General features: G+C 40.4%; 1 protein-coding gene across 2 annotated transcripts in view; it reads right to left on the bottom strand.

The window, feature by feature from the left end:
• The window catches only part of PHEX (phosphate regulating endopeptidase X-linked), a 241,879-nt gene that overhangs the window by 25,589 nt on the left and 193,752 nt on the right, over positions 1-22,538 (bottom strand). For both annotated transcript variants that reach the window (XM_004450363.4, XM_071213373.1), the window contains exon 16: positions 4,716-4,770. In XM_004450363.4, coding sequence (XP_004450420.1) covers positions 4,716-4,770 — 55 coding nt within the window. The remainder of the gene's footprint in view (positions 1-4,715; positions 4,771-22,538) is intronic.

Raw genomic sequence — 22,538 nt, 5'->3', positions numbered from 1 at the left:
TCCTTTAATAAGAGACAAAGAAAAAGTAATTTTATAAGACTACACCTTACAACGATGTTTTGCATCTTCTCTTTTACCAATGGACAGTACTAAAAATAGTATGTCATTGTAAATGTGTGGAAATGAACAGAGGTGATGGTAACACGTTAAAGTGAGTACATATAACTAGCAGGGCTGATTTATAAATGTGATTGTGGCTGAAAAGAGCAATCTAGGGACATAACTGTCAACTGAAAGGAAGCTATATAATAATCCAGGGACTGAATAACATAGTGAACCTGGTGGTGAATGAGGATAGTGGTTAACAGTACAAACACAAGACTGTTCTTCTATGAACTAGAACAAACACAATTAATGTAACTTATGGACTATAGTGAAAGCGGTATAATGAACAGAATAATATTCTTCCATAAATGGTAAAGAAGGTTTTATATCAATGCTAAGAGTCAATAATAGGGGAGTATGGGATTTTTTTCTATTGGAGTAAGGAAAATGATCTAAAATGACAGCATAACTCTGTGACAAAACTGAGAGCCACTGAGTATACACTTTGGATGGAGTACACAAGGCACGGGACCATATAACACAGTGAACCATGTGGAGGATTATGGACAAACATGAGAGCGCTCTCTCATAAACTGTGACAAATGTGCAATACTAATACAGGGTGTTAATAGTAAGATGGTTTATGGGAAAAATACAACAAATATACACTTTGGACCATAGTTAGCAGTTATATTTTGATGATGTTCTTTCATAACCTATAAACAAATGTTCCACAATAATGCAAGGTGTTGGCGGTGGGGTGACGTATGGGTATTCCACATGTTATGCATGATTGTTTTGTAAGTTTACAACTTCTCTAATAAAATAAATAAAAATAAAAAATAGCATGCCCCCCCCAAATAAACTGCATGCCTTTTAAAATGCAACCAGAGGTGAGAAACCAGACAACTTCCTGCAGAAAAAAAATCTAGCCTCCCAAAATTAAATGGGGAAAACAACAGTTTTACCACCGACTCAGTTTCTCTTTTGTTCTTACTACCCAGTGAGGTTAACATGTACAGGATTTGCTGTCAATTAAACAACTATACCACTCTCTGGACTCACCATGATCTCAAGCTCTTATCAAGAAAGAGCAACCCTAGACCTGAGTCTGAGTCATAAATTCATAAAAATCTCAGGGTTGGAAGTGGCTTTAAGGTCATCTAGTTCAGCTCCCTTCTAGAGGCATGAGCTCCTTCTACAAAAACCCTTTCAAATGGTAACAAGACTTCTACTTCAACATTGCAAATGACCAGGAGTTTACTCTCTTCTGAGGTAGCCCACTCCCTCTCCAGAGAGAGGTAAATAATAAGCTCTCCCTAATGATGATCTGAAATCTCCCTCATGTATCTTTTACATATTCGTCGTGTAGTCTCTGACTGAACACCCTCTGTTCCTCCTAAATACAGTAAAATCATGCTTTCCTTCAAAAATATGAAGATAGATAGCTATGAGGTTCCCCCTCAAGTATTCTCTCCTCAAGTTCTTTCAACTGTTCTTCAGTCATGAATTCTAGGCAAGCAGGTCCCAAAATATATTCCTTATCAATAGACTGTCACATGGAGGTGGGGAAGGGGGCAGTTTGGAAACCTTTGGATTAAACCTATTTACATAGGTTTCATTCTTGTTGAACTTCTTGGGATTTTTAAGCTGATGAGTATTGTGATTCTTTAAAACAGAGGGAAGGGGAGGGGAGGATGATTACCCCTATTACTACTTCATAGAACCCACTTTGATAAATGTTGTCCTAGGGCATTCCCAATCCAGAGTCTCTCCTCTGGCAACAATTCAGCTTTTTAATGTCCCTGTAATTAGACCTGAAACTCAGATAAAGGCTGAGCTGGCCAGTGTCAGCAGAAAGGATACCCAATCCCTTGTTCTGAATAAGTTTCTGTTGGATGTATGAGGAGCCAACTTGCTGGACTGTAGCTAGCATGTCTCCAGGATCTCCATATTCCTAATGCCTAGTCCCCAGAAGATACTTAATAGTAACTTGTTGAGTGAATATCTCAATAGAGAATAAATGGCTTCAGTGAGGACATGGAACTCTTTAGGGGAAAAACATACAAACCTCTCACTTGAGTTATCAAACATGGCTCAAGACAAAGTAAAACTAATGGCTATTAACATTAATTCCTAAATTTCTATGATTTTTTGACTCTTCTATCAGAAAATCATGTTCATGGACCCAATAAATAAATTCAATGAATAAATACCTTTAAAGCCCAACTAGACTATTTCCAAGACTCCAGATACATAACCACAATAGTGGAAGTTGTGTTAAATTGCTAATGATAAGCAGAATCAAAGAACTGTAGAACATTTTTAGTCTGAAGGAAGTTTAGAGATCATTTGGTCTAAATCTTTAATTTTATAGAAATATATATGTATATTTGTAACATTAAAATTAGAGAAAATTTATTCCAAACTCTGAACACTAAAGAAAACTATGCATTTGTGGGTAGACGTAATGGATTTGGTAAATATAAACCTAGAATTTTTATTTATTCTAATCATGGTGCTTCCTTCCAGTAGGCTTTATTGATGCCTGCTCATGTCCCCTCAGCACTCACTATTTAAAAGCACACCAGTGTGACAGCTGCCAATTGCCAGCATCTGAGGACAGCTGGCAGAGGGCTTTCTATGGCCACCAGAGCCCTCCTGGCCTAGGTTGGGAGTCAGTGTTCCTGGTATCAGTGCTCAGTTGACGATGGAAGGTGAACTGGAGGATAAATACTCCAGCTCCCTTGCCTCTCATGCATGTTTTACAGTTCCCCAGCAGGACTGAGCCCCAGTTGTTCTCTGTGGTAGTGGTATTATAACACATATGCAGTAGGCAGAATAATGGCCTCCCAAAAGTATCCATGTCCGAGCTAATCCTTGGAACCTGTGAATATGTTACGTTACATGGCAAAGGGGAATTAAGGTTGCAGATAGAAGTAAGGTTGCAGATGGAATTAAGGTTGCTAATTAGATGATTTTAAAACGGGGAGAGGGAAGCAGATATGGCTCAACAGATAAAGCATCTGCCTACCATATACGAGGTCCAAGGGTTCGATATCCAGGGCCTCCTGGCTTGTGTGGTGAGCTGGCCCACACACAGTGCTGCTGTGCGCAAGGAGTGCCAGCCTACACAGGGATGTCCCCACGTAAGGGTGCCCCTGTGCAATGAATAGCCCCTGAGGAAGGAGAACCGCCCAGCATGAAACTACAGCCCACTCAGGAGTAGTGCCACACACACGGAGGACTGATGTAGTAAGATGGCACGACAAAAAGAGACACGGATCCTCAGTGCCACCTAATGAGAATACAAGCAGACACAGAAGAACATACAGCGAATGGACACAGAGAGCAGACAACGGTGGGGAGGGGGGCAGAAATAAATCTTTTTAAAAAAAACAAAACAACAGGGAGATTATCCTGGACTATCTGGATGGCCCAATGTAATCACATCTTCTTAAAAACTGAAGAAAGAGGCAGAAGAGGAGAGTCAGAGAGAGGTGTAATAATGGCAGAATGGTCAGAGAAATGAAATTTGGTTGTTTTGCAGAGGAAGGAAGGGGGCCATGAGTCTCCAGAAGGCACACAGCCTGCCACCACCTCGATTTCTGCCCTCTGAGACCCATGCCAGACTTCTGACCTACAGAACTATAAGCTAATAAATTTATGTTGTTTTAGGTCTCTAAATTTGTGGTAATTTGTTATAACAGTCATAGAAGACTCATAACAATGTACTGTATTAGCTTCCTTTCCCCCCGCCTCACTTCCACTTCTCTATGTGGTTCCTGTTATTACCTCCCAAAAGAACTACTTGCACTTGAATCCTTGTCTGCTTCTGGAGAAGCCCAAATCAAGACACTGCCACCAAATTTCTCTTATTATATATATGTGTGTGTGATCCTGTATCTTTTCTAACTACATAACCATCTTTAAATTGTCATTCATCCAAACCAAAACAGAAGAGACTAAACAACTCAAGACTAATCTTCTGTATGTTACAGAGCCAGAGCAATCAAAGGCATATAATGGCCCTTAAACTGGTATCCCTAACCCTAGACACATCAATTTTGCCCTTTTTTACAGTTACCATCGTTATATTTCTAGAGATGTTTGATTGATTACCCTACTTACTTGCTCAAAAATGTCAATGTTTCTGTTGGCTATTAGTGTTCAAATGCCTTCCTTACCTGGCATTCAGAGCCCTCCAATACCAAACTTCAACCTTCATTTCCACTACTTCATCTCATATATCACTTGAGCCAGTCAAAGTAGGCTCTTTGCCATTCTATGGACATTTTGCTTCCTTTTATAATATGGTTTCTTCCATCTAGAACTGTTTTAGCCCTGTCACCATCAACCAAATCTCCCAAATTGTTCAAGATCCAAATATTTGTAGTGTGAATCAATGAATGAGTGAATAAATGCACAAAAATGAAAACCAACTATGTATAATTTCACTTCCCTGTCCAGTCATATACCCTGGTAACAAGGATCAAAAAACAACTGCCTAAAATGTTGGGAGTGGGGCCAACCCCTGCCAGGTTCCATAGTCTCTTCCTGCTGAGCAACCACTGGTTTTGGTTTTTTACTTTGTATTTTGTCCTCTGCCAAAGCAGCATGTTCCTACATCCTTACTTGTCAATAACTGGCTACTTGACTAATTTACTTACCGAGGATATTCTGTTCCCCAAAAGAAAGGCTTCTGGAGCTCTCCTGCTGGAAATCCTATGAGAAAGAAAAACAAAAAAAAATTAAGGAATATATTAGAGCAGGGTTCTTAATCTTTTTTGTTCCAGGGACCCCTTTGCCAGTCAGGTGAAAAATCATGGACCCCTTCTCAGAATGTAGCAGCATAGTTTTATGACACTCAACTAGCATCGGGTCTAACAACTACCATAATTTCAAAGTTTGGATGAATGGAAGCAATTTTTCAAGATCTGCAACAACTGTAATGCAATATGAAATGAATACTACTGTAATTTATTGCATATATTCATAAGTGAAGGAAATGCTAGATTTCAGTTAGAGGGCAGAGAAAATAAAGATAATAAGTTTATTTTTTTTTTCAATTCAAGGTCACAGACCCCTTGAAATCTTTCCATGGACCCTTTGGGTGTTTGTGGACCCCTGGTTAAGAACCCCTATGTTAGAGGATGATTCAATGATGAGTACCTGGTTCTAGCTAGTAACATTGAAGTCTCAAAGGCCCATCTGCAAAGCACTCCTATGGAGCCGGGAGCCCTCTAAGAGGTCCGGCTACCTCCATGATGAAATGGGTTCAACTGAGGTTGAAATAAGCACATTAAACCAGATTCAAGGAAACCATTTTGCATGGAAACACCATTAGCAGTTTCAGGCTTGCTGTGAACTAGGTTACTTCAGACACAGCATATGTGCATGAGGCTTCAGGCTGTTCAGCAACTTCTCCTGATGCAGAAAGGGCCCCATATGCAGGAGGGCCCTGCATTTGGTTGAATGTGCTGCTGTTACTGCCCTGAAATTCTTAGTAATCTTAACTTTGAACTTCTGTTTTATAAGTGAAGTCCAAGGGGACAATGGAGCATACATGTGAGTAGATGAGATGCACACAGTATATATATCTGCCATTTCTAGATGCCCCATTCGCAAATTGTGTTAGCAATGCCCCATGAGCACAGAACTCTGGTGGACCCACCATGTGTGGGAGATCAGCAAGGCTCAAAGTAAGTTACTTCCTCCGACTGAGTAAGCCCAGGGCTCTGACAGCCTCAAGAGCCCACACTTTCCCTCTGAACCAGAATTTGCTTGGATAGCCAAAAAAAGGTCATGGCATTTTAAGAACCAAGGAACCCTATCATTTTCTTTCTTACTCATGTTATTTCCCTTATTAGCCAATCACTTGTACTGCAAATGATGACATAGAAGGAAAGGGAAAGACAGGGCAACCAATAGTTTCTTTTCCTTTCAGTCCTTCCTGACTTATCAGTAAGGCAATGACAGAGTATTGACAGAATGTACGTGTATTAAAAAGTGAAAATAGAAAGGCTGAGTCTGTTTTATGAGCATTTCCACTGTTCTGGTAAAAATAATACATATGCATGTTTGAGTTATGAAGTACAAATTATGTAATTTTAGTGAGGCATTTACACAGCTGGGAATGCAAAGAACGGTATAAATAAACAAACAAACAAATAAATAAATGAGAGAAACTGCAATGCCCTTGCCTCCTCCAGAGAGCAACTGCTCTAGGTCCCATGAGACTGAAAGCTCTTTTATGAGTTAAAATGTATTTTCTTCCCTCTCCATACTTTCATTCTACCTCCCCTCCATGACAGGACACTGTAAGGAGGAAATGAGAGTGGGGAAGCAAGTCTTTAATTAAGGAGGGAAATGGCCATTCTGTCTATATATATAACCTGTATTTTAAAATATTTTATTACTAGTCATATCATAGTTTGAGATTCCAAAGTGCAAAACCTTAATTGCAAAAGAGAGAGCTCTTTCCTGCTGCTTTCACATATAGGAAAATGCATCTAATACAACTTCGAAGGGACAACATAATGCCTACATTTCCTTAACTATCTTTCGCATCTTCATATCACTACTCCAACCTCTTTTTTAGTTATTACTTTCAGTAAGTCAGTCTGGCTTGAATTTATATGCAAACATAAATCATATATATGCAAATGACAGTGTTTATATGAAAATTCCGTTTCGCACAATATATCATCAAAAAGCAATATTTTCTAACAAGAACAATGATCATAAACTAATTCGATTTAATTATTACACCATTATGGCCTCCCTGCCTGGTAATGCACCCAGCTGGAAGCATTTATGTCCATTGCCAACTTCTTTACAGGAAAACATCTGACACCTGCATGTGCCTCTATTTCTGCTGCTAATGCCGTTAGAGTCCCCAAACTCACAGGCCTAAGCCAGCACAGCACCCTGATCAGCTGTATCTGCTCAGCTTGTCAGGGCCATGGAACTTACTACTGATAAACAGAATAATCTGATGCCCTCAGGCATGCTGGGCTGAAGTGAACAGATTAATGGTTTAAGCTGCATTTTTGGAGATGTCAACTAGCTAGAGTGATAGATCGAATCCCAACAGGGTCAACTCAGTATCTTATCTCATAAAGTGGATACATTGTATTTAGCAAAGTTATAAGTAAAAAATATATATACTTAAATAAATGGAAAGGAATATTTTCTTTCCCTTTTTTAATAGGCTTTTCTTATGTTTTCTCACATATTTTTTTTCTTTTTTGCATTAAATCTGTATATCAGTTTGAGTAGAACTGACATCTTAATGATATTTAGTCTTCCAATCCATGAGCATGGAATGTTCTTCCACTTATTTAGGGCTTTTTTGATTCATTTTAACACTGAATTGCAGTTTTCTGAATACAAGTGCTTTACATCATTTGTTAAGTTTATTCCTATTTGAGTTTTGTCGTATTTTATTTTCATCACTCTTTTGACACTGTTACTTTTGTTGATATAAACTTCATTTCTAGACTCTCTTCCAGGCCTCTCTCTCCTTTCTTTTTTTCAGAAAGATTTATTTTTATTTCTCTCCCCTTCGCCACCCCCCCCCCCCCCCGCCGTTTGCTCTCTTGTGTCCATTCACTGTGTGTTCTTCTGTGTCCATGTCCGCGTGCATTCTCAGCAGCACCGGGAATCTGCGTCTCTTTTTTGTTGCATCAGCTCTCCATGTGTGCGGCGCCACTCCTGGACAGGTTGTGCTTTTTGCACGGGGCAGCTCTCCTTGAGGGGTGCACTCCTTGCATGTGGGGCTCCCCTGTGAAGGGGACACCCCTGCATGGCATGGTTGCATGTGGCACACTGTGCATGGGCCAGCTTACCACATGGGCCAGGAGGCCCTGGGTTTGAACCATGGACCTCCTATATGGTAGGCGGGCACTCTTATCAGTTGAGCCACATCTGCTTCCCTCTCTTTCTTTTCTTTTCAGGCTCTAGCACACCTTTAGTATTTCCTGAAAATCTGGTCTCTTGCTTAGAAATTCTCTGTTTCTATTTATCTATGACTATTCTAATCTCACCCCCCATTTTTGAAAGACAGTCTTGCTGGATATAAAAGATTCTTGGCTGGATATTTTTCTCTTGTAGTATTTTAAATATATCAGACCATTGTCTTCTTGCCTCCATGGTTTCTGGTGAGAAATCAGCACTTAATCTTATTGGGTATCCCTTACATGTTATGCATAGCTTTCCTCTTGCTGTTCTCAGAATTCTCTCTTTGTGACCAAAGGGTCTCATATCGATTTTATTACTTTTTTCCCCCACTTTGGCACTGCCTTACCACCTGTTTCACACATTTCAAACTCCTTTTTTTATCAGTATATTTATGGGAGGCATCCCCGCAGTGAGTGAGTGATGGGGGAGGGAGGATATTTTTTAACTAACAGATTGGCAAAATTTAATAACTTTGATAATAGGTAATATTGGTGAGGGTATAGGAAGCACATCGGTGAGAATGTAAATTGTTGCAAGCATTCTGAAGAGCGATTTAGTCATCTTGTAATGTTTTAAAAGCCATTTTTTAAAAAATGAATAACTCCCTATGTGCTGATATGGAAAAAGCTCTAAGAAAAATTAAGTGAAAAATATTAAGGGAAAAAAACTGCATTTAGTTCAGTGTATGGAGTCTCTTTTTGTGTGACATATGTGTGACTGTATGTCAGCATAGGTACCTACCGTCAGTGCTATTACACTTATATTGCAAAGGCAAATTGGTTCCAATGTGATTGATGTATTAGGAGAAATTTTGGGAATAACTCCAATTTCATATTTGCTTATGCGCAATTTCTTCCATGAATTGCTAGGGGAAAGCAGACAACTGTATCCAGCTGAACTGAGCCGCACAGGAATACACAAAATGTACATGCACACAGTGCTCAAAATCAACCAGCTATTTCAGTTCACTTTGTGTGCGAGGAACCACCCCCATCTGTATCTGGAAACTTTCCTTCCGACTTCAAATAATCTTCCTTCCACCACTCCACAGTAACTCACAAGCCGCAACCCCTCCAATGCCATTTCCACAAGCAAACTTCAGGTCTTTTTCAAGGGAAATTGACATATATTTTGTAATATTCATAGATTTCTTACCCTTTTGACATATATAAAACTGTGCTATTGTTTGTTAGTCTCCTGGAAGGCACCTTAAATCACAGCTTGCTGGGCCCCACCCTCCACTTGAGTCAGTAGATCTGGGGTGGGGCCCAAAATTTACATTTCTAACAAGCTTCCAGGTGCTGCTGATGCTACTGGTCCCGTGACCACACTGTGAGACCCACTGCCCCATCACCTGCTCATGTGCACTATGGTTTCATGCCTATATATGTCCATCACTGTGTTGCTTGTAACTGGGGAAAATGTGAAGCAAACTAATTGTCCAGTAGGAGGACAATGACTTGAGTATGTCATAATTGTATTATGGACTGCTATGCAGTAAATGAAAAGAAAAAGGCATGTAAAAATCTCTACGACATATTGTTGGAATAAAGCAAGGTACAGAGAAATTTGTGCGTATAATAAAGTATCATTTATAATTTTAAAATAATCATTTATCATATGGTTGTGAGTTTATAATGTGTATGTACATAAACAGAAACAGTCTGTAAAAATACCTATCAAAGTAATCACAGTGGTTACCTCTTAGAGAAAATTGGAATTTTGGATGGTAAGTGATCAAAGGAACTTTGGGCATAAATGTAATGTTTTAAATTTTGATTAGGCAAATATAAATAGCTTGTGTCATTGAAATTAACTCTTATTGGAAGATCTTGTAACATTGATATAAAGGCAGTGGTCACCAGATGTTCTGAGGAGAGGGAGAGAGAACAATGGGTGTAACATGGGACATTTTTAGGACATTGGAATTTTTCTGAATGACATTGCACTGACGGGTTCAGGTCATTATACATTTCCTCAAAAACCTCTAAAAATGTGCGGTGCAAAGGGCAAACTATAATGTAAACTATTGACCATGGTTAGTAGCAATGCTTCAACATGTGTTCATCACTTGTAACAAATGTACCACACTAATGAAAGATGTTGTTAATGGGGGAAAATGTGGGAAAGGGAGGGGTATGTGGGAATCCTCTATATTTTTAATTTAACATTATATAATCTAAATCTCCTTTAAAAATAAAATAAAAATTTAAAAATATTAACTCTTTTAGAAATAAATACATGTGTGTGTGTTTAGAAAATTGTTATTCTAAGAGCTAGCCGAAAACTATTAACTGTGGTTTCCTGTGGGGGCAGAGAGAGAGAAGGGGGAATTATTGCTTTTTATTTCACTTCTCCATGCAGTGTGAATTTGCTAGCCGTGAGCATAATTGTTCCTTTTCTTGAGGTCTGAGCTATGGGATAATGGGCTATTTTTATCTTCTCTGTACTTGTCTGTACTAAAAAACAAAAACAAAAACAAAAACCTAGTGAGACTGATTTTACAATAATAAAATGGACACTGAAACCCTGTCCCACCAAGGCATCTAACTTTTCCTGGAAGGCTGTACCTATAGTCAAGAATATGACTTTATGACTATGAGATGCAAATAGCTGAACCTGGGGTAATTACCTACTGAATGTGATTAAATTTTTTGGTGATGTATCCTAAACAGAAGCACTATCATTTATGGATCGCATTTTGCTAAGAATCCAACAAAGTTAGTCAATATTCACTGATACGAGAGCTGTAGTGAGAGAAACTCCAATAGAAATGAAATGCTGACCCATGAGAAAATCAAAGGCAGGTCCTAGTGGTTTTCCCAGATGCGTTTTCTAATGTTAGTTTCCCTCCAGCTGTCTTCATCTCCTTGCCTTCACTGGCAGGGGCTGAGTAGCTCAGTTACCATGGGCAAGTGATGGTTAGACGGTTTAGCTAAACATGGACCATGGACTTACTTTGTGTCACTGAGTGATGTTATTTATATTTTAGATCAAGGGCTTAGTTCTCTCTCTTTGCCAACCCTCACTGACTTTTTAGTATTTAACACCAAGTGCAAACCCCAAGTAGAAGAATTGAAAACCTGGAGACAAATTAACACCATTGGTACCTGAGGAACCATCTGATGGGATCCATTTGACAGGCATTTTGCAAAAGTTATTCCTGCACTGTATGGGGGGTGGACTAGATAAATTCTAGGGTCCCTTCAAATCCTAGAGTCTACAAATTTGGGGACCGTGGAAAGTATGACTGTGCAATTTAAATTTCAGCTCTGGCACTAAGGATAATATGTGTTGTGCTTCACATGACACCCAAGAGCTTCCATGAGAAAACATCTTGGAACATTTGACGAACTGGCCTTTAAAGTATAATGTGTGTGCTTCTGGGTAAAGAACATGGAGGCATAACCTCCCATCTCTGATTCATAAACTTTTCAAAAGAAACCCCTAGTGTTAACGTGCAGAGGGAAATTTGAGGCCATAAGCAGTAGTGATACACTGCTCCCTACTCCCACAGAGAGGTGGGAATGAAAAAGGGTTGTCAATAGGTTTAGTCTATTTTCAACACAGCACCCAGAGAGATGCCATTAAATCATAAGGCAGATGAGGTCACCCTTCCTCTCAAAACCTTCCAGTGATGCCCATCACCCTCAGAGTAGAAGGCAAGGTCCTTGCAGTGACCCACGTGATCCATCCCTTCTTCTCCCCTTTACTTTCTGCCTTGACCTCCTAACACTCTCCCACTATCATTGGGTCCACCCACAGTGACCTCCTTGCTATTCCTCAAATATACCGTGCATGCTCCTGCCTCAGGACCTTTGTACTTAACTATTCCCATACCTGGAACTTTCTTTCCACCAATATCTTCAGGGCTTGCTGCAGGTATTTACTCAAATGTACCTTGTCCTTTAGGCCTTCCCCGGTACTTTTTAAAGGGGGGAATGTTTCCCAACCCTTCCTGGTTTATATCTCACCATAACACTTACCATCATCTATGATACTCTACCCTTTACTTATTTTTGTTCAAATTATTGTCTGTCTTGCCCCAAATAGAGTGCAACTACATAACAATAGAGGTTTTTATTTATTTTTACTATTCTTTAACTGCTGTATCCTTGGAGCTAGAGCAATACCTGACACCTGGTAGGCCCTCAATTAATATTTGTTGAAAGAATGGTTGCTATACCTTGTATAACTGAAAGGGGTGATTGGGATTGAAACGTTACCTACAATTATCATTACATCTTGTTAGCCAAAGGGTAGCACATTACATACTGTTAGATAGCAGTGCCAGTATAATGCTTCTTTAAGTTCGCATATGCGATATCAAATCTGGACTAAGTTCCACTCTTCAAGTTCTCATTTTTGTTTCCCTTCTGGAAGAGGGACTTTGTTGGTTTTGTTTTCTTGCTATCATGACAGAACTAGTGTAGTTTTGAGTTTGGCACATTTTTTTCTCAGTAAACTTTCAATCAGAATGCAGATGTGAATGAGATGAGAAGCCCTCAGCAACTTTATGCAAGTTCCTTTACAGAACCACAAATCAGGAGACTACCCTATTTTTATTCCTTGGAGGGAGGGGAGAGTTAGGATACAGGGGTGAAGGATACCAGTTCTCAAAGTGGGATCCCAGGACCAACAGCATCAGCACCACCTGGAAACTTGTGAGAAATGCAAATTCTTGGGCCCCACCCCAGACCTCTTGAGTCAGACCTTCTGGATGTGGGGTCCAGAGTTTTCAACAAGCCTTCCAGATTATTGTGGAGTACGCTAAAGTTTGAAAGCCACTGCTTTAGGTAAGTATAAGGATTCTCCATCCTAGCTACATATTAGAATCCCCTGGGGAGCTTTTTTTTTTAAGTACCTATGCTGAGTTCCTGCCTCAGACCTATTAAGTTAGAATCTCTGCGATGGAGCTCTGAGCATCAGTATTTTTTTTAAATCTCCCTCAACTAATTCTAATATGCAAACAGGACTCAGAACCTCAGGTTTAGAAAAAAGAAGGAATTGCTAAGATTTAACCGATCTATAAATCAGCCCTCCTGTCTCATTCTCTTCTCTTCACCTCTCCTCTTTACCTCTCCTAAAACCCATGTGTGTAACATATGATTATTTTTATAATAATTTTTAAGACATATTTTCAAAACTGACTTATGGCTTTTCTAAATTGCAACTTCCTCAGAAGACTCGGGATGAACACACTATCTAAGAGAGAATGAGTGTTACACCTTTATTCAGGATTAGTTCTCATAATCAGATAAGCCAGATACCATTCTTCTAGAATCTAGGGGGCCATCAGTTGGGACATGGAAATCACTGCAATTACAAAGCACTTTTGGTTATGTTTTTTGATGTAGTGGGATTTCATTGTCACCACTGCTAAGATTAATAATGACACTTTTTTTTCAATTTGGCATCTTTCAGAGGTTTGGTGAATGCCAACCTTCCCCTTTCCAGAAAGTATTGAGTTCTAACAGCTGTGACTCATGTCAAGGGATTCAGCAAGATGCCTCAGCCATCTGCTGGCTTCCTGCAGGTAACCTCCTGCCACCACATCTATCAGCCTAGAACTGACAAGCAGAAGAAAACAGCTTCTAAAATCTGCCCTCCATCTTGAAACCTTCTCTTCTGGGCCTTCTATTCTTTTTTGTCATAATTATCTTTAGGCTGCAACAAAGAGAACCGTTCTCCTTTACTAGAGTAGCCAACCGGGAGGGGGTTCCCAGGGTATGGGACTGTCAATGCTACAACAAGGACAGTCTCAGGCAAACTGAGATGAGTTGGTTACCCTATCTTTATCCAGCTAATTTTGATCTCTTCTGTATTTGTTGCATTTTAATAGTTCAGTGGTTCTCAAACTTTGGCACATTGCAAAGGTTTCACAATTAAAATCCTATTAAAACACAGATTACTGGCTTTACCCCCAAAGTTTCAGATTTAGTAGGCCTGGGGTGGGGCCAGAAAATGTCCATTTATCGTAAGTTCCCAGGTGATACTAATGATGGTGCTGGTCCAAGGACCACACTTTGAGAACCACTGCTATAGTTCAACACCTGGCAGAGAAAACACTAATTTCCTCCTGCTGTGACGCTCAGTATCTCATAATCTATTCATATTTCAATAGGTCCTTTCCCATGCAAGACATACAATTGCTGTCTTAGGTATTGAAAACTGATACTAGTTGGGAAGTGGATTTGGCCCAACAGGTAGGGCCTCTGCTTACCACATGGGAGGTCCAAGGTTCAAACCCAGGGCCTCCTGACCCGTGTGATGAGATGGTCCATGCGCAGTGCTGATGCACCCAAGGAGTGTCATGCCACACAAGCGTGTCCCCTGTATAAGGAGGGCACCCCACAGAGAGCCACCTACATGAAAAATGTGCAGCCTGCCCAGGAATGGTGCCGCACACACGGAAAGCTGGTGCAGCAAGATGACACAACAAAACGAGACACAGATTCCCGGTGCCGCTAACAAGAATACAAGCGGACACAGAAGATGACACAGCAAATGGACACAGCAGACAACTGGGGGTGGGGGGAAGGGAAGATAAATAAATTCAAAAAAATAAATCTTTAAAAAGAAAAACAAAAAAACGGATACTAGTGATGTTCAGCCCAGGTCTTGGAACATAGTAGGTGCTCAGTAAATGCTTGGGTGGGTTTATTGATCTACCCAAGAGATAGTAGTATCAGGAACAAAGATATGATTAATACTTCCCTCCATATTAATGAGGCAAAAACTGAGTCTCTGTATTCATCTCCTCCAAGCGATATTTGCAGCCAGGTGCCCAACAGCATCTTTAGGATGGATGGATAATTCATCAAAAGGAAACCATCTCATCCACTGTTCATGGAAACAGAAATCAGTGCCACCATTCTCAAGGACAATCAGGTAATATTACTTAAAAACTCTTAAATTGGGCATATCATTTGACTTAGCAATTCTTCCATGTCTAGGAATTTACCCTAAAGAAATAGTCTCAGATTTGCACAGACTTGGCCACAAAATTTATCTTCACAGACTCTGTTACAATAGTGAAGCAATCTAAATGTCTATTAGTAAAGGAAACTAAGGTATTTTTATTTAGTGGAATACTATGCATAATGACTTGGGAGAATGCGTAATAAATGGGAAAATGTTCATATTACAATGCTCAATGGAAAAAAGCAGTATTATTGGATGAGTACATGTTTAATTTAAATATAAAATATTTACAGACAAACTTAAGTTGGAGGGGTGCACAACAAATTTATTAACCATGGTCATCTTTAAATGATATTAATGTTTTTTAAAACTTAAGTAAAAGTACCTAGATTTTCTACAGTATGAATGACTTTTTAAATAACAATAAAAGACAACTGATTTTTCAAAGGAAGGACAAGTGAGATTTTGGCCATCAAGATCAATTAGTGAGACTGCTCCCTGACTTCCTGTTTTCTGTCACCAAGGTTATTTTCCAGGTTCCCCATGCTCACCTCATTCTGGCTCACCTCCAAGTATTTCCCAGTGATCATCCAACTTGACTTGCCTCACTCACACCCCATCTCTTTAATCAGGCTGACCTGATCATCATTGCACGCTTCTTCCTGCTACCAGTCCTGCAGCGAACCACCCTGGTCACCTCTGTGAGAAAACAGCATTTGTCCTGCCCATTACCACTACCACCACCACCACCACCACCCCACCCCATGTGTTTTTAGAAATTCCTGCAGGTGGAAGAATTGTGTCCCCGTAAGCACCGGGCCTGGGACTTACCAATGAGAAGTATGCACTGTGGACACTGACCATGCTTCTACTACACCCAAAGTAGTGGGAATCCTATAAGTTTGCAGGGCTTTTTAGTTCAGGGTATCTTTGTCCTCTCTTGGCACTATCCAGAATATAGACTTTAGCTGCTTCCTTGGTTAGGACCTCAGAGTCTGGGGTGGTGGGGGAGGGCGGGGGCCTGTATTAAGACCCCCAGATTCCTCAACTAGACAGGACAAGAATGTCCTCAAATAGCTTTAGTAAGTGTCCCATGAACTTGCTAAAGTCAGCATCTGTCAAATTTTCAAACTAAGAATAGTTTGCTCATTACTTAGCCTTAGCTCACTTAATACAACTTTTTAAATCTCATAGTGAGGAAAGCAGACTTGCCCCAGTGGATAGGGCATTTTCCTACCACACGGGAGGTCCGAGGTTCAAACCCCAGGCCTCCTTGACCTGTGTGCAGCTGGCCCATGTGCAGTGCTGATGCATGCAAGGAGTGCCGTGCCACGCAGGGGTGTCCCCCGCATAGGGGAGCCCCATGCACAAGGAGCGCGCCCCGTAAGAAGAGCTGCCCAGTGCAAAAGAAAGTGCAGCCTGCCCAAGAATGGCACCGCACACATGGAGAACCGACACAGCAAGATAATGCAACAAAAAGAAGCACAGATTCCCACTGCCGCTGATAAGGATGGAGGCGGTCACAGAAGAACACACAGCGAATGGACACAGAGAGCAGACAACCGGGCAGGGGGGAAGGGAAGAGAAATAAATAAAAAAGAAATCTTTAAAAATAAATAAATAAATAAAGTTCATAGTGATTTGTTTTAGGAAAATCTTTTTGGAGAAAATCTAAATATTTGTTTTAAGGTAGCTTACGGCATCTCTCAAATAATCCCCCTTTCTCCCTACCCCAATCCAAAGACCCAAAGCACTTGATAATGGACTGCTCAATGCCAAAGGATTTTTGGTCATGAAATCAGCAGGACCCAGGGACCATCTGACCTCTGACACTCACCTCCCAACTGTCCCCATATCTTATAATATCTTGTTTCCATATCAAAACAGAAACAATCCCTCCACTAGTGAAAGAGCATCATGGGTAAGGCTATGATAGAATAACAATTACTCTAACATACTTACATCATACTTTTAACCTCTCAGAGTATGTTCACATGCATCATTTCATATAATTCTCATACCATTTTGTAGCTAGCGTAGAACTGTGTAGAGTGAAGATTAAGTGCATGCAATCACCCAGCATGGAACATGAGTCCCAGGAATGAGCCTCCCGGGCAGCAAGGGATTACTACTGCGCACCAAGTAGCAATGCAACTGCAAAAAGACCTTGACCAAAAGAGGGAAAAGGTAAAGACAAATGAGTTTATATGGCTAAGAGACCTCAAAGTGAGTCAGGAGGTCATTCCAGAGGTTACACTTATGCATATCTCAGCAGGATCTCACTGACTGCCAAATTAGACACTACCCAAGTAGCAGGACCCCTAAAGACTGTGGAAACATCCAGGCACTATGGTCAGGGTAGATAGCTCATAAGTTTGGTGCCTTGCCAGGGAGCCCTACTTTGAAGTTTGTGCTCCCCAGCATGACAGAATTGACTCAGTTGTGGTTACCCTACACATGGCTCTTCGGTCCCTTCTCTTTGAACCTATATATAGTTGGTACTGGAGTTGGTAGGCGTACATTCAAGAGACTTGAATCTTTGGACTGTCCGTGTGCCAGCTGGGCCCTGAGCCTCAGTGGAGTTGTAACACCTACTCTCCAGCTCACTGGACTCACCCAGGACAACTAACAAGGAGGTGATGATGGAACAACCACCATACCAAGGAACCGAGAGAGCCTACAACTGCAAGCAAGAAAGTCCCATCCATCAGCCATATGGGACTAAAGCCCCCTCTCAATTAGAGGGTGAGTAAGTATCACCATCCCAGAATCCTCAGGATTGGGGAATGAACTATGGACTAGAGTGGACTTACCGGTATTCCACTATAGACTTATTGTGATTGTAGCAATGGAAGAACTTATATCATTGACATGGAGGCAGTGGCCACTGGAGGTTCTGACGTCAGGGAGAGGAAAAATAGGTATAATACGGGGGCATTTTCCGGACTTGGGAATTGTCCTGAATGACACTGCAATGACAGATACAGGCCATTATGTATCTTGCCATAACCTACAGAATTGTGTGGGAGAGAGTGTAAACTACAATGTAAACTATAATCCATGCTTAGTGGCAATGCTCTAAAATGTATTCATCAATTGCAATGAATGTACCACACTAAAGAAGGATGTTGTTAATGGGGGAAATTGTGAGCAGTGTGGGGAGCAGGGCATATGGGAATCCCCTATATTTTTAATCTAACATTTATGTAATCTAAATATCTTTTTTTAAAAAAACAAAAAGAGCATGCAATCAGATAACCGGGGTTATATTCCTAGCTCAGCAATTTACTAGCTATGTGGACTTTGGAACATTACTTAACCTCTCTGAGCTTCAGTTTCTCCTGTAAAATGGGTCCACAGTACCAAGCTCAAAGAGTTCTTGTGAAGATTAGAGATAATATATGTCAAAGTACTTGGCACAATGCTTGGCACATTAATTAATGATCCATACCAAAGTAGCTGCACAGAGCAATTATAATCTCCATGTTACTGGAGTCCTTTTAAAGCATCAGTGGAAAAGTTGAAAAATGACTACGCTTACCTGAGAACAATCCTGAGGGGTTTTACTTATCCACTCCCTTCTTCTCCTCACCAATGCCACTGCCTAAGTTTAGGCTGTCTCTCTCTTGAACCATTTACAATTCTCCTACCTGGTCTAAGTGGCCTTGTTCTTAACTTTCTTCAAGCCATGTTCATGTTCCTAAGACTAAAGAAGCAAATTTTACGTTTCTTGCCTCCCAAAGAAAACCAGACTAGTTCTCTATGGCCTGTTCCTCAACATGGCTTGAGAGGCCCTGTCTTTTTTTTTTAACTTTATTTTGTACATTTAATAATTGAAAATATAAATAATTAAAAACAAAAGAAAACACGGTTGAATAGAAACCCCCATTTCTCAAATTAAATGTACTGGATACACATAAATTTTTTAAATCATACTATATATTTGGTTCATAGTAATGCACCAAATGTTCATGTCACACTATATATTTGGTTCATAGTAATGCAATCCCTATCTTTTTCTTTTACATGTCATTTCCCATCATTTCCTCTTCTCTTGCCCCTACCATAAACCCTCTGTGCCCCAGTATGACCATCTCACCAGCCATCCACTACTCATCTGCCATATCTATTGCTTTTGAACCAGCAACTCCTTCCTGAATGTCCCAACCTCCCTTCTTTACCTAGAGAAATTTTTCCCTTCAAAGCCCACTCAAATGTAATTTTAACTGTGAAGCCATCCTTGACTCCCCCAAATATAACTACCCCTCCTCTGTGACCCCCTGCATGCACTATGCACCCTTCTTTTGTACACGTCATCATTTCTTACAAATGACCTGGTAACAAGTCTATCTCTCCAAACTCCTCAAATGCAAGGACTATTAGTAGCTAAGATAAATTAAGCACCTACTATGAGCTGGGCTCTATTCCAGGCATTTCATATACATGAGCTCATTTAATCCTCATAACTCTATAGGGTATTTACTACTATCATCTCCATTTCACAGATGATCAAGCTGAGGCTTAGAGATGTTAAGTAATTTGCCCAAGTTTGCAAGTCACTAATGGCCAAACCAGGATTCAAAATCAAACTCTCACACTTCAGAGCCCACACTCTAACCTACCACACCCTACCATGTTATATACCCTAGCACCAAACTCAGTACCTACATGTAGTTATCTCTTGCTGTAAAACCAAGCATCCCAAAACTCAGTGGCTTAAAACAATAAAAATTTACTATCTCACAGTTTCTGGGTTAGAAATTCAGAAACCACTTAGCTAGATGTTACTCTCTCAAGATCTCTCATGATGCTGTAGTTAAGATGCTGGTCAGGGCTGTAGCCACCTGAAGGTTTGACTGGGCTGGACAATCCGCTTTCAATATGGGTCACTAACATGGTGCTGGTTATAAGCAAGAGGCCTCCGTTCCTTCACAGGTGGACTTCTCCATGAACTGCTTGACTGGCCTTACAACATAGTGGAAGGCTTCCCCCAGCATGATCAATCCAAGAGAACAAGATGGAAGCCACAATGTCTTTCATGCTCTAGCTTCAGAAGTCATTCTCTGTCATTTTCACAGCATCCTATTGGTTAGAGAGTCTTAGTCACTGTGAGAGGAGACTACACAGAGGCATCTATGCTACCAGGAAGCAAGAATCATTGGGGGTTCTATAAATAGTAAGTGAATAAATGGGAAAAAAATTACTAAGAACTGCTCTGTCAGTATCCCTTCTAGATAATGAGAAGTTTGGATTAGTTTCCTTCCGACTCCAAAACTATGGAAGGCTAATCTCAAATTCTAGATGTTGGCCATATCTCCCCAGATCCCCGAGTACAGTATCAAATGAATTCAAGGATTTAATTTCATTAAATTCCAAAGAGGCCACAGGTGAGTATTTGTTAACTTGGCTGCCACTTCATGGTTTCAGGAAGAGCCAGCAAAATATGAGAAAGTCTCCTGATTTGAAAGGCAGTTATTTCCTTAACAGCAAAACAAATCTATGTTTGATTTCAGGACTAATTCTATAGTTTGATGCCAGCATAAGCCCAGCCTCTGGACAAAGGCTTATCTTCTTTGGCAGAATATCTATGATTAAACTGGGGCAAACAAATCCCTTGTATATAACAACAAAGATAATAAAATCATTGATTTTAGCCCTTAGGCCATGCTTGTTTTCAAGTCAAGGTTTTATTTACTTAAAATAATTCCCTAATATGATTGGAGATTTATGAAATATTGAAATACAGCATTTTGCAGATATACATTCTATACTAAATACACAAAAGGAATTGTATTCTAAAGACCAGTCCAGGTTAGTAGAAATGAAAACCAAATGTGAGCTGTTCACTCTACTCAATTACCACTACCTGATTAGATCCAAAGGACTACAGAAACTGGGTCAGAACACACTTCATCGGCTTCCTGGATCCCATTCTCTCACAGCACTGTACACTAGGGGTCAGCAAACTACAGTCCCTGCCTGAACCAAATCCGGCCTTTGGCTGTGTTTGTAAATAAAATTTTATTGGGGCGGTGGACTTGGCCCAGTGGTTAGGGAGTCCGTCTACCACATGGGAGGTCCGCGGTTCAAACCCCGGGCCTCCTTGACCCGTGTGGAGCTGGCCCATGCACAGTGCTGATGCATGCGCAAGGAGTGCCGTGCCAAGGACACAACCAAAAGAAACACAGATTCCCGTGCCACTGACATTTCAGCAAATAGACACAGAAAACAGACAACAGGGGTGGGGAGAGGGGGGATGGGGAGGGGGAGGGGAGGGGGAGGGGAGGGGGGAGGGGAGAGAAATAAATAAATCTCTAAAAAATTTTTATTGGAACAGAGCCAATCATTCACTTATGGCTATAATAGCTGAGTTGAGTTACAACAGAGACCATGCGACTTGCAAAATTGAAAATATTTACTATTGAAAATATTTACTATCTGGCCCATTAGAGGAAAAGTCTGCTGATCCCTGGTCTATATCTCTGGAAGCTTGGCCTAAGCCAATCTGATACAAGCCCAAAATGTTTATTCATATTACATGCTGTGCCGAACTTTGTTTATGGGGGCGGGGAGGGGTGTTACTGTTCATGTTTAGTTATTACGTACATACAATAGAGTGCACAAATCTTGAGGGTAGAGCACAATGAGTTTTTATATACATGTATCACTTGTGCAATCAGCTCCCAGGTGGAGATCCAGAACATTTCCTGTGGCCCCTCCCAGTCAATACCTCCAACATAGGTGGCCATCATTTTTAACCCTATCACGTGGATTCGTTTTGCCTGCTCCTGAACTTTACATAAATGGAACTATACAGTGTGTATTATTTGGGGTCTGGGTTCTTTCAACACCAAGTCAGTGATTTTCATATCTCGTGTAGTGGGAAGCAGTAATTTGTTCTTTTTTATTGCTGTGTAATATGTGCTTGTATGCACATACCACAATTTATTTGCCTATTCTTCTGTGGATGGGCACTTTTGCTATGAATAAAGGTACTATGAATATTCTTGTATATAACTTTTGGTGGGAATAAGGGTTCATTTTCTTGGGTATACACTCAGGAGTGGAAATTCTGAATGATAGTAGATATTACCAAATTATCAGACCCTTTACCAAACTGATAGTACTGTTTGTTTTAATAAACAAAATATTATTTTAACTTACAAAATTTTTCGAGAGCAAAAGTGCAAAATATTTGCCTCCCAACTCTCGTATTCTGCTCTGTTTATTCTGTAACACACTGGTTGCTGCATTCCAGTTTTTTATATACCAACCTTGACCTTGGCAATGTGCTGGGCACTTTAAAAATTCATCTCAAATCCTTGCCCAAAACCCTAGGGGCTAGGTAACCTCCGTGAGTGGCAGATGGGAACAGGAAGGCTCAGGAAGGATAACTACCTTGGCCAAGGCCAGGCAACTGATCAGTGAAACTCAAGGTCTCCCATCAAGGTTCTCACAATTTCCATCCTAAAAGCAGGAAGACCAGTTTTGCAGTTATGGCAAATTTCAGAAAAACTAGCTTAGGCACCAATAACTTCAGCTCCTTGTTTTCCTCTTTAACCACTTTATTAAGGCAATATAATTAAATTCTGTGACAGTTCCTGAGT

Source organism: Dasypus novemcinctus, chromosome X (genome assembly GCF_030445035.2).
Source record: "Dasypus novemcinctus isolate mDasNov1 chromosome X, mDasNov1.1.hap2, whole genome shotgun sequence".
NCBI classification, from domain to species: Eukaryota; Metazoa; Chordata; class Mammalia; order Cingulata; family Dasypodidae; genus Dasypus; species Dasypus novemcinctus.
This window is presented reverse-complemented; position numbering and strand designations above follow the sequence as displayed.